General features: G+C 45.5%; 1 protein-coding gene across 1 annotated transcript in view; it reads right to left on the reverse strand.

The window, feature by feature from the left end:
* Positions 1-12,737: 12,737 nt before the first annotated feature.
* LOC126175949 (rRNA N6-adenosine-methyltransferase ZCCHC4) overlaps positions 12,738-13,787 on the reverse strand; it is an 85,383-nt gene continuing 84,333 nt past the window's right edge. Inside the window, exon 9 of the mRNA XM_049923027.1 lies at positions 12,738-12,911. Within this exon, the coding sequence (XP_049778984.1) occupies positions 12,792-12,911 (120 nt within the window). The 3' untranslated portion in view covers positions 12,738-12,791. The remainder of the gene's footprint in view (positions 12,912-13,787) is intronic.

The following is a 13,787-nucleotide window of genomic DNA, read 5'->3' on the forward strand; positions in this document are numbered from 1 at the left end:
GTTCCTGGCCATGTCGGTATCCCTGGGAACGAAGCTGCAGATGCCGCGGCCAAGGCTGCGGTCCTCCAGCCTCGGACAGCTTCTTGTTGTGTCCCTTCGTCCGATTTTAGCAGGGTCATTTGTCGGCGCATCTTATCGCTGTGGCATGCCGATTGGGCTGCACTTACTGACAACAAGCTTCGGGCCTTAAAACCTCTTCCCGTGGCTTGGACGTCCTCCTCACGCCCTTCTCGGCGGGAGGAGGTCGTTTTAGCCCGGTTAAGAATTGGACACTGCCGGTTCAGCCATCGCCATCTGCTGACGGCTGCGCCGGCGCCGTTCTTCCCATGTGGGCACTTGCTGACGGTTAGACACATTTTAATGTCCTGTCCAGATCTTAACACACTGCGCCTCGATCTTAACCTGCCAAATACTTTCGATGCCATTTTAGCGGATGACCCACGAGCAGCTGCTCGTGTTCTTCGTTTTATCAATTTGACAAACCTCGCTAAGGACATTTGATGATGATGTTTTTTAATCCTATGCCTGTCAGTCTGTCTTTTATCGTGTTTTCCCTTTTAGTTGTTGTTGTCAACTTGTGCCTCGCGGTGCATTCTTAGAGTAGTCAGGGCGCTAATGACCATTGAAGTTGTGCGCCCTAAAACCACAAAAAAAAAAACAGTGCCTTGCTGACAACTTGGTTTCATGGCTTTGTGAAGTGATCACCACACTCAAACTCTATGACCAGTTCTTACCAGCTGAAATCTGGACTCAACTGACCATACCATGGTTTTCCAGTAATCTTGGGCACCCAATATGGTCATAAGCCCTGGAGAGTGCTGCAAGCGATGTCGTGCTTTTAGCAAATGCTGTCAGTCACGTCTACTGCCATAGCCTGTTAATAGCATCACACTGTCATAACGGATACATTCATCACACAATCTCTAGTACTGCGCGCTGCAGAACTTGCATCTGTTCCAGACAATATGGATGTCGAAGACCCCTAGAAGTGTCTGCACCATCGCGCCGCAAGCCGTGACGGCGTGTGCCTCCTGGCCCGCATTTAATCTGAGGGCGCCACAGTGGAACACGTGGTCCCAGCAGCCAATAGTGGCGCCCTCAATCATGTATTTAAGTGCCTGCCTCTCTCTCAGCCAGTCAGTCTAATCTTACGTACGTCTCTGGAAATATCGTCTCACCTTAGACAGCGTATTTACTTTTGTGTTCTGTTTAGGAGTGGACGTGATTGTCTAGTTAGGTTTTCTTGTGACTCTGTTATTTTGATCTTGTTGTTGTCATAAGGTCCTTCGTTGGTTGTGTCCATCCTCTCATTTTTGTGTTCGGCGGGCCGTTCCGAGGGTCCTGCCGTGCTTTCTGCTGTGTCAACCCTGTGACCGTTCCAGTCACAGATACAACATTTAGGCGACGAGGTAAACAGTGGTCGTCGTTGGCATGGAGGCGAAGCTGGTCTGTCTGCTGGAGCAACAGCAGCAGCTCATGCAGCAGCAGCAGCAGCAGCTCATGCAGCAGCAGCAGCAGCTCCAGTTAGACATCTTACAGCAGTCACTGTGATTGCTAACGGGCAAAGTCAATGCCTGGGATGCATTACCACAACAGCTTCTAAGTCCTCAGGTGTCTGATGCCTTACCATATCCGCTGTCATTCCCACCATTTAAATGATGCTAAAGAAGACTGGGAGATGTACTTACATCAACTGAAACAACATTTCATGGCTTTTCAAGTCGCAGACAACTCCTTGCAGCGGTCATTGTTTTTGTCTTGGTCCTCCCCAGACACGTTCTTTCTTCTCTGCAAGTTGGCACAGTAGTCCGATCCTGTGGCTCTCTCTTTCCAGGAGATATGCCTTTTGCTGACAAACTATTATTCCCAATGCTACCATGTGGTTGCCTCTCGGCTGGAGTCCACCAGTACCATACACAGCCTGGTCAATCGTATCGTTCCTGGATCACGGACTTGCAGGGTCTCAGCCATCGATTCAATTTTAAGTGCACCAATCAGCAGTGTAAGGCTTCGTATGCAGACTCCCTGATCTGGGATGTGGTGGTTCAGCAGGCTCCCTATCCTGAGGTCCGTACTGTGGCGTTGAAGCTCGATAACCCATCCTTCGAAGAGATCATCCGCATTGCCCACTCATTTGAAATTGCTCAAGTGGCTAACGAGCATCTTATGATACGACCGCAGGTGGCTGCAATCGCAGCGTCATGACGGGTTTCGCCCTTGCGACGTTGACGTGACCCGGCCGACAGAGGCCGGCGCCATCGGGAATTCTCATTGTCCAACGTCTCTATGGCATCAGCGCCTCCGGTCACCTATCACTGGTCCGGCGGGCCACTTCCATCTTACCCACAGTGCTTCACTTCACATTCCCTAACTGATTGTCCCCACTGCTGGAAAAGCTGCACACTGTGTAACAAGGAGGACCACATCTGATCGGTTTGTCATACTGTCCATGCTCTGCAATCAGTCGGCCCACAGGACCACCCATCAGTGCGGAAGCTTTCCTCAGGCTCCGCCTTTTCACTGCGGATGTCAGTTTTTAGGTCGACAATGGGGCCACCATCTCCCCAATTAATATGGCGACATATACCCAACTGCGCTTTCCTGAGTTGTCACCTCCCTGTCGCTGTTTGGTCGCCTACGGAGATGGTTCCATTCCCCTTCGTGGGCAGTTCGCCGTCCAAGCAACGTACAAGCATGTTTCCTAGCTCCTTACCCTCTTTGCCATCAATCATCCATCAGCTTCAAATATGTGTTTCAACTGTTTCCCTTTTCAATTTCCGATGAACTTAATGTCATTTCAATGGCTGTTCCTTTTCATGACCTGTGTGATCTGTGCTCTGCTTTTGCATCGTTGCTTGCAAAGGACCTCAGATTTGCTTCTGGTTTTCAGGTGCACATCACCCTGCGGCCAGATGCACAGCCTCGTTTTTTCCAGGCCCAGCCCCTTCCGGTGGCCTTACGGCTGGCAGTCAAGCAGGAACTTGATTGGCTCCAGGCTGCTGGCGTTCTGGAGCTTGTGACTTACAGTGCCAGGGCGACACCATTGGTGGTCATACGGAAACCTAATGGGTCCCTTCGGCTGTGTGGACTTCGGCACTACTATCAATGCTCAATCCCTCGTCAACACTTACTCCATTCCCCGACAGGAAGACCTTCTTGCGGAGCTTGCCGGGGGAGAGTATTTTTCAAAGATCGACCTGGCTGAGGCATACCACCAGTTACCCTTGAATGCCGAATCTCAGAACATTATGGTTGTCAACCCGCCTTTTGGATTATTCAAGTACAAGTGCCTTCCCCTTGGCGTCTCTTCGGCGCTGGCCATTTTCCAGCAGTTCCCGGAGCAGCTTACACAGCCTATCCTCGCCTGCATGAATTATCTGGATAACATCTTGGTCATTGGGCATTCCCACCAGGAACTTTTGCAAAATCTCTGCGCCTTATTTCACGCTCTGCAATCCATGGATTTATGCTGTTGGCTGGACAAGGTTTTTTTTTCCAACTGGAAGTGGAATACTTAGTCCACTGACTTAGCAAAGATGGCATTTGCCCTTCAGGTTGTAATGTCGTGGCCATTGGGACCCTTCCTCATCCCAAGGAATTATCTGAACTGCATGTGTTTTTGGGTAAGGTTAATTATTACTTAAAGTTCTTGCACCACGCTGCCTCCGTTGCTCAACCCCTCAATCACTTGCGTCGCAAAGGGGTACCTTTTGATTGGACTCCTGCGTGTGACCAGGCTTTTCTCCATCTAAAGGCGATGCTGCAGTCTGCCCCTTGCCTTACTCCCTTCTCTCCAGACCTCCCCTTGATTGTGGCAGCTGATGTATCATCATACGGCATTGGGGCCGTACTCATGCGATGCCGATGGCTCCTAACAGCCCATCGCTTATGCCTCTAAGACGTTGACCCCAGCACAATGGCACTACTCCCAGATCGAAAAGCAGGCCCTGGCGATCATGTTCGCCATTCAAAAATTTCACACCTGTCTTTTTGGTGCAAAGTTCACCCTTCTGATGGACCATAAACCCTTGGTAACGCTTTTTGGACCCCACTCTCACCTTCCAAAGTAGGTGGCTCAACGTCTCCAGTACTGGGCGTTGTTTTTACGAAATTACGCCTACACCATCCGGTATAAGCCCACCGTCCATCATGCTAATGCAGACACTTTGTCACGCCTCCCAGCAGGCCCCGATCCTGCCTTTGACCAACAGGAGGTCCTCTGCTTTCACATTGATTCCACCCGCCGGGATGCACTGAGCAGTCTGCCTCTCGTGGCTGCTCACATCGCTGCAGCTACCTGCCGCAACCCTATCTTGTGGCAGGTTCTCCACTATGTTGTCTACGGGTGGCCCTCATATTTTACCCATTGGATGCAGTCCGATTTCAGCCCTTGGCGCCACCTGTCCCACAGGCTCTCCGTGGTTGATGATGTCCTTCTGTTGGCCACGGAGTTGGATGCCCATCGGGTGGTCATCCCTTCAGATTTGCGGCTTCAGGTGCTCAGTTTGTTACACCGCAGGCATTGGGGTAGGTCCCGTATGAAAGTTTTGGCTCGCCGGCACGTGTATTGGTCCGGCATCGATGGCGACATTGACCACCTGGTCCGTGGGTGCACTGTGTGTGCATGTCACCAGGCAAGCCCCCCTCAGCAGTTTGCACCCTGGCCTGTGCCTCGCCGGCCCTGGGATCACCACCACGGAGGTTACACTAATGGCCCTGGCCTAGGTTCTCACCATTGAGGGCCTGCCACACACGTTGGTCTCTGATAATGGCCCCTAATTCACAGCGTCCTCCTTCCACGACTTTTGTCAGGCCAATGCGATGAAACATATCTGTAGCCCCCCTTTCCACCCTTCGTCCAATGGCGCGGCGGAGAGGCTTGTCCTCACTTTTAAACAACAGTTGACAAAGGCAGTCGACATCTCCAAAAATGTCAGCCCTCACCCTGTTTTTGAGCACCTATCGCACTACGCCAATTGACGGACGCAGTCCGCAGAGCTCCTTCATGGGCAACAGCCACGTACCCTGCTCCATTTGCTGATGCCTTCCCCCTCCCACCCCCACTCTCGGCCCTCACAGCATTATGCCCCCGCCATGGCCATGTTGGCCCGCAAGTACGGACACAAGGCGGGCTGGACACCTGCCACAGTCGCCGCGTCCCATAAGCAGCATGTGACATCGGTGCAGACAGCGAAAGGGTTCGAGCGCTGACATCATAATCAGCTCTGCCCGCGTGCCCCTGCAGGACTCGGGTCACCACCTCATCCCCCCCCCCCTCCTTCAGGTATAGATGTGGTCCTTGAGTTGCCTCCCCTGCCCCTGGCTGCCGTCTCCCTGCAGGCCTGCTGCCAGCCCTCCCCACCCCCCGAGTGGATTGGCAGCTCCTTCCCCCACCCTGGACTCTGGGTTGGCCATCATGGATACCTCAGGTGTCACTTCCTCCCCACCAACGGCGGTTGACGAGCCCAGCTCTTCTTCCCACTGCTGCCCCCTTCGGCACCATCCAGGGTGTTTCCGCCCCTATGCACAAGTTTCACGGGGGAGGGATCTGGCAACGCATGCTGCGGAACTCGAATCTGCACCAGACAATATGGACGTCTAAGGCCCCTAGAGGTCTCTGCACCATTGCGCCTTAAGCCGTGATGGTGCACGCCTCCTAGCCCACATTTAGTTTGAGGGCGTCACAATGGAACACGTGGTCCCAGCGGCCAATAGGGGCACTCTCAATCATTTATTTAAGCAGCTGCCTCTCACTCAGCCAGCCAGTGTAATCTTGCATACGTCTTCGGACATATTGCCTCACCTAAGACAGCGTATTTACTTTTGTGTTCTGTTTACGAATGGATGTGGTTGTCTAGTTAGGTTTCTCATGAGACTGTTGTTTCGATCTTGTTGTTGTCGTAAGGTCCTTCGTTGGTAGTGTTCGTTCTCTCCTGTTTGTGTTGAGGATCACAGGCCACTCCATGGGTTCCGCTGTGCTTTCCGTCGTGACAACCCCACAACCGTTCCGGTCACAGTTACAACACAATCGACATTGATTTCTGTGGTTATTTCACACAGAGCCGCTAGCGTGTCAGCACTGACAACTCTATGCAAATGCTGCTGTCAGCCATTACGTGAAGACCACTGGCCACTGCATTTTCCGTGGTGTAAGGCAATGCCTGAAATGTAGTATTCTCAGCACACTATTGACACTGTGAATTGCAGATTACTGAATCCTCTTAACGATTTCCAAAATGAAATGTCCCTGCATCTAATTTGAACTACCACTGCACATTCAAAATCTGTTAACTCCCGTTGTGCAGCCATAATCATGTTGGAAACCTTATTACATGAACCATCTGAGTACAAATGACAGCTCCACCAATGCAGTGCTCTTTTATAGCTTGTGTATGCAAAATTATCGCCATGTGTATATGTGCATATCACTATCCCACAACTTTTGTCATGTCAGTGTATAGCTTTTAGGGCTCTGAGAAGCAACATACAGCCAAATAATGTTGTTTTAAAGATGTTTGGGAAGTAAGAGCAGGCATACCACTGAAGTAGTGTCTCCATGAAGCATGGGAAGTATACTTAGCACAGAACTGGTATTTCTTTTGTGAACTTTTGGTAGCACACTTACCAATAACTTAATATTTTTACTATATTCACTGGAATATATCTTACCACTTCTAGATGCACCTGACGTGTTGTGATAGTAAGTTGTACATGGTGCATAATAACTACTACAACAGTCAGTTTCTGTTTCTCGTGAGATCACTACGGTAGTCAGTTGCGAAGTCGGAATGCACTGCTTCGTTGCTACAAAACTGAAGAGAGAAACACATTTACCAGTACAGTTTAACAGTCACAACATAGCTGTGGGAAATATACATACCACCACTGTTTTTGGTCCTGAATCACATAAAATCATCAAAAAATTAATACAGTCAGTTGAACACAATTCTAACACATCAAAAACATTAACTTAGCTGAGTTGCTATAAACAGTATTTCCCCAATAGGTTTAAATAATTCTTTGGCTTCTGCTTCCAACAGTGGTTTTAAAAATTCTGGAGGATTGTTAAAAGGACATGCTGAAAAGTAACGTCCCCGAATTTTTAGGTGAAAACTCTTAAAAGTTTTTCAAGTAAAAGAAACTTCATTAACATCCTACATCTTCAGTCATTAAGTGTAGATATTCATTTCTCAGCATAGTATCCCATGACTTTTGTCATGTCATTTCTCCAAATGTGAGACTAGTTTGTTGATACCGTCATTGTAGATTGTTTCAACTTTGTTAACTTAGCCATTACTTCACCTCTGCTCCCACTGCTTCAGCTCTCTCAAAGTGAAGTCCTCAAACATGTTCTTTAAGTTTTGAAAATAGACAAAAACCGGATAGAGCCAAGACAGGACTGTATGGAGGATGATCAATAACTGTGAGCCCTAGGCATTGGATAATTTCAGATGTCACAGTGCTTGTGTGTGTCTGGCATTTTCATGCTAAAGGAAAATTTGCTCCACTTGTGGACAAACTATTCAAATTCATGTTTTCAGTTTTCTGAGACCCTCATAGTGCCTTGCAGAGTTTATGGTGGGGCCTTTTAAGCATGAATTCGAAATGCGCCACACCCTGAACATCCCGGAACACTGTGAACGTAGCACAACTTTGCCTGCTGATGGCATGGCCTTGAAACTTTTTGGCATCAGTGATCCTGTTGCATAGCTCAATTTATGCTCCTTTTTTGGGGCAAAATGGTGAAGCTAACATTCATCACACGTCACAATGTTGTTACGGATCAATCTGCCTCACGCTTAAAATGCAAAAGAGATTTTTGTCAGATGTTCAGTCTCCTCTGTTTCATGTCACACTGAGCATTCAAGGCACCCACCACACACACAGTTTTCTGTACCACAGTTCTACAATGATGGCCTGTGCATGCTCTTGTGATGTGCCACATTTACCTGAGGTATGCGTTGAAGATTTAATCTGATCAGTTCATCAATTCAATTCCGATGAGTCTCGTCGGCTGCTGTACAGGGTCATCCATTCTGAGCTCTGTCACACGCCCTTAGGTTAACACCACCATTTCTTTATTGCAGACATGAACAACTCAACAGCACACATTACTTATGTCGATACAATCACCACCATATACGGCTTTCATTCTTCTGTGGTTTTCAATTGAGGCGCATTTTCTGTGGTTAGAAACTCGATTACAGCACACTGTTTCTCACACACCAACATAGTTATGTTACTCACCACCATGTTATACACTACCATTCAGAGTCCTCTAGCAGCAGAAGATTGCAACTACTCTCAGTAAAATGGGAAGATGACTGAGTATTATGCCTGACATGTAATATCTCAACCGATATTCAGAAAGAATAAAAAATTTGGAGATATTACTTTTCTGCACACCCTCATATTTATCCCTCCTGTCTAGGTAGTTCCATCATTGAATTCTTCTATCACATTAGCAGACATTTCCTCCACTTCTCAAGGCTCTCAATGTACTCTTCAACCTATTTGAGCTCTCCTATACATTTAAAGGTGGACTTTCTTGTGCAATCTCAAATATCGAGGACTTTGCTTTCCAAGTCTCCAAAAGTTATTTTGACTTTCCTTAAAGCTTCTATCCTCCAGAAAATATTTTTTTTTTCCCCGCAACCATTTCATATTAATTTCCTTGCATTTCCTACTGGTTTTATTTTAATCTGACTTACTTTGGATTCTCTCTTCTCTTCCTATATTTTCTCATTTCATCAATCAGTTGAAATATTTCATCTATTACCCACAATTTTTTTGCAGTCACCCTTTGTATACCTACAGCCATCTGGCAACATGATTATCCTTTTAAGAGATGCCCAGTCATCTGCAGCAACCTGTGGTATTATCACAGTACCTGCAGCCTCAGAGGAATTTTAACGAATGCCATCGTTCCTCAATAATTCTGTACCCAACTTGTACACTGATCATTCTCTTAAATTTGAGCCAACTCTTCATCAGTATTAAATTGTGAGCCAAGTCTGTATATACTCCTGCATACACCTCACTATCCGATATCCAATTTCAGACTGATATAATCCAGCTAGTGTCTTTTCTGACCAATGCATTTTCTATTAACAACCTCTCTCTTATTCCTGGGGTCTAGTCTATATTTCTCTGTAACTGTGCCACTACTACTTGCATTCCAGTTCCCTTTGACTATCTGATTTTTATCTCTCTATACATACCAGGGTACCCACTCAATTCCCTCAATTTCACTCTTTGTATTGTCATGTTCTGCTAGTGATACCACCATGTTTATCTGAACTGTAATTGTTGGCTTTGGTTTGGCATTGATTCTGATGAGAATAACCCTGTTGATGGGCTGTTCATAGCAAACCATTCTGTGCCGTATTCCTATACATTACAAATGCTATTCCCATTTTATCATATTCTGCAGCTGTTTATGTTACCTTATATTTGTCTGACCACACATTTACATCTTATCCCTATTTCACTTCAGTGCCACTGCCGTAACTAGTTTCAGCCTGTGCCTTTCCCTTCTCACATGTTCTAGTCTCCCTACCACATTCGCACTTTTGACATTCACAACCTACCTTGTAGAATATTAGCCTTTTACATGAAGACAGTAACTTGTTCTCGAAAAAACAGTTACTGTTGATGACCGTGCAGCATTTCAATACTCGATGTTAACAAATTTCTCTTCTTCAGAAACGCTTTCCTTGCCATTGCCAGTCTACATTTTATATCCTCTCTACTTCGACCATCATCAGTTATTTTTCTCCCCAAATAGCAAAACTCCTTTAGTACCTTAGGTGTCTCATTTCCTAATCTAATTCCCTCACCATCACCTGACATAATTCGACTACATTCCATTATCCTCGTTTTGCTTTTGTTGATGTTCATTTTATATCCTCCTTTCAAGACACTGTCCATTCCGTTCAACTGCTCTTCCAAGTCCTTTGCTGTCTCTGACAGAATTACAATGTCATTGGCGAACCTCAAAGTTTTTATTTCTTCTCCGTGGATTTTAATTCCTACACCAAGTTTTTCTTTTGTTTCCTTTACTGCTTGCTCAATATACAGATTGAATAACATTGGGGAAAGGCTACAACCCTGTCTCACTCCCTTCCCAACCACTGCTTCCCTTTCATGTCCCTGGGCTCTTATAATTGCCATCTGGTTTCTGTACAAATTGTAAATAGCCTTTTGCTCCCTGTATTTTACCCCTGCCACCTTCAGAATTTGAAAGAGAGTATTCCAGTCAACAATGTCAAAAGCTCTCTTTAAGTCTACAAATGCTAGAAACGTAGGTTTGCCTTTCCTTAATCTTTCTTCTTAGATCAGTCGTAAGGTCAGTATTGCCTCACATGTTCCAACATTTCTATGGAATCCAAACTGATCTTCCCCGAGGTCGGCTTCTACCAGTTTTTCCATCTGTCAGTAAAGAATTCGCGTCAGTATTTTGCAGCTGTGACTTATTAAACTGATAGTTCGGTAATTTTCACATCTGTCAACAGCTGCTTTCTTTGGGATTGGAATTATTATATTCTTCCTGAAGTCTGAGGGTATTTAGCCTGTCTCATACATCTTGCTCACCAGATGGTAGAGTTTTGTCAGGACTGGCTCCCCCAAGGCCGTCAGTAGTTCTATTGGAATGTTATCTACTCCCGGGGCCTTGTTTCGACTCAGGTCTTTCAGTGCTCTGTCAAACTCTTCACGCAGTATCATATCTCCCATTTCATCTTCGTCTACATCCTCTTCCATTACCATAATATTGTGCTCAAGTAAATCGCCCCTGTATAGACCCTCTATATACTCCTTCCACCTTTCTGCTTTCCCTTCTTTGCTTAGATCTGGGTTTCCATCTGAGCTCTTGATATTCCTACAAGTGGCTCTCTTTTCTCCAAAAGTCTCTTTAATTTTCCTGTAGGCAGTATCTATCGTGCCCCCTAGTGAGATAAGCCTCTACATCCTTACATTCGTCCTCTAGCCATCCCTGCTTAGCCATTTTGCACTGCCTGTTGATCTCATTTTTGAGACCTTTGTATTCCTTTTTGCCTGCTTCATTTAGTGCATTTTTATATTTTCTCCTTTCATTAATTAAATTCAATATTTCTTCTGTTACCCAAGGATTTCTATTAGCCCTCGTCTTTTTACCTACTTGATCCTCTGCTGCCTTCACTACTTCATCCCTCAGAGCTACCCATTCTTCTTCTACTGTATTTCTTTCCCCCATTCCTGTCAATTGTTCCCTTATGTTCTCCCTGAAACTCTGTACAACCTCTGGTTCTTTCAGTTTATCCAGATCCCATCTCCTCAAATGCCCACCTTTTTGCAGTTTCTTCAGTTTTAATCTACAGTTCATAACCAATAGATTGTGGTCAGAGTGCACATCTGCCCCAGGAAATGTCTCACAATTTAAAACCTGGTTCCTAAATCTCTGTCTTACCATTATATAGCCTATCTGATACCTTCTAGTATCTCCAGGATTCTTCCATGTATACAACCTTCTTTTATGATTCTTGAAACAAGTGTTAACTATGATTAAGTTATGCTCTGTGCAAAATTCTACCAGACTGCTTCCTCTTTCATTTCTTACCCCCTCCCCCCCCCCCCCCCCATCCGTATTCACCTCCTATGTTTCCTTCTCTCCCTTTTCCTACTCTCGAATTCCAGTGACCCATGACTATTAAATTTTCGTCTCCCTTCACTAACTGAATAATTTCTTTTATCTCATCATACATTTCATCAATTTCTTCATCATCTGCAGAGCTAGTTGGCATATAAACTTGTACTACTGTAGTAGGCATGGGCTTCGTGTCTATCTTGGCCACAATAATGTGTTCACTATGCTGTTTGTAGTAGCTTACCCGCACACCTTTTTTTTTATTCATTATTAAACCTACTCCTGCATTACCCCTATTTGATTTTGGGTTTATAACCCTGTATTCACCTAACCAAAAGTCTTGTTCCTCCTACCACCGAACTTCACTAATTCCCACTATAACTATAACCTATCCATTTCCCTTTTTAAATTTTCTAACCTATCTGCCCGATTAAGGGATCTGACGTTCCACGCTCCGATCCGTAGAACGCCAGTTTTCTTTCTCCTGATAACGACGTCCTCTTGAGTAGTCCCCACCCAGAGATCCAAATGGGGGACTATTTTACCTCCAGAATATTTTACGCAAGAGGACGCCATCATCATTTAACCATACAGTAAAGTTGCATGCCCTCGGGGAAAATTATGGCTGTAGTTTCCCCTTGCTTTCAGTCGTTCACAGTACCAGCACAGCAAGGCCATTTTGGTTAGTGTTACAAGGCCAGATCAGTCAATCATCCAGACTGTTGCCCCTGCAACAACTGCTGCTCCTCTTCAGGAACCACACATTTGTCTGGCCTCTCAACAGTTACCCCTCCGTTGTGGTTGCACCTAAGGCATGGCCATCTGTATCACTGAGCCATGCAAGCCTCCCCACCAATGGCAAGGTCCATGGTTCATGGGGGGCAGGGGGGGGGGGGGAGGGGGGTTTCATCCTCATACTGTTGAACATTCCTAACTCTTCCACCTTTGTGGGCTATGAGTGTAATACAAAATAAAGACTTTAACACACATTTCTTCTGTGGTGAGCTGTAATATTATTACAATACCATGTCCTGTACCAGACTGACTCACTCTATAACAAAGTAGTTCCAAATAGCTTTCTGAAAATTAAAAAATGTTATTTCAAAAATACAGATAGATATTCAAAGCTCTTTATTTACAAATTAAATTGAAATACAGTAAAGAAATGTTACAATCTTTTCCTTTTATTTTGTACTTTAGTTTTCTTTTCATTCGTATTTACAATGACTTCAGGTGTCTCCTTTGGGTGATACTTCACTTTTCTTTTTTTCCTTTTTGTAGCAAGTTTCTGAAACAATAGAAAGATTTTGAAACTTATCAAGTAACATAAATATGTTTAATAATAAATTCTGTTTACAATCTGTAGACACTGTAAGAAAACAACGTCATTAATATCATATAACATAAATCCTTTATGTAAAAAGAACTTCTATTTTCTGCTAAAAATGTAGATGTCGCGTCACTAGGGCCACCCGTCAGGTAGACCGTTCGCCAGATGCAGGTCTTTCGATTTGACGCCACTTCGGTGACTTGAGCGTCAATGGGGATAAAATAATGATGATCAGAACACAGCACCCAGTCCCTGAGTGGAGAAAATTTCCGACACAGCCGGGAATCGAACCCGGGCCCTTGGGATTGACATTCTGTCGCGCTGACTACTCAGCTACCGGAGGGTGGACATTTCTTCTGCTGGAAAACACGAAACATATTAACACTGTTCATCTGCATCTATACCAATATTCTGCAATCCACCTCACGGCACATGGCGGAGGGTACACCATACCACTACTAGTCACTTAAATTCCTGTTCCACTCATAAACAAAACGAGGGAAAAACGACTGTCTGTATGCCTCCGTATGAGGCCCTCTTTCTCGTATCTTATCTTCTTGGTCCTTATGCACAATGTATGTTAGAGGCACCAAAATCATTCTGCAGTGACCTTCAAATGCCAGTGCTCTAACTTCTCTCAATAGTGCCCCCTTGAAAAGAATGTTCCCCTCCCACCAGCGATTCCCATTTGAGATCTTAAAGCATCTCCGTAACACTTGCATGTTTTTGAACCCACCATTTGCATGTTTTTGAACCAACCAGTAACAAGTCTAGCAGCCTGCCTCTGAACTGCTTCCTTTAATCCCACCTGGTATGGATCCCAAACACTCGAGC

Source organism: Schistocerca cancellata, chromosome 3, assembly GCF_023864275.1.
Source record: "Schistocerca cancellata isolate TAMUIC-IGC-003103 chromosome 3, iqSchCanc2.1, whole genome shotgun sequence".
NCBI classification, from domain to species: domain Eukaryota; kingdom Metazoa; phylum Arthropoda; class Insecta; order Orthoptera; family Acrididae; genus Schistocerca; species Schistocerca cancellata.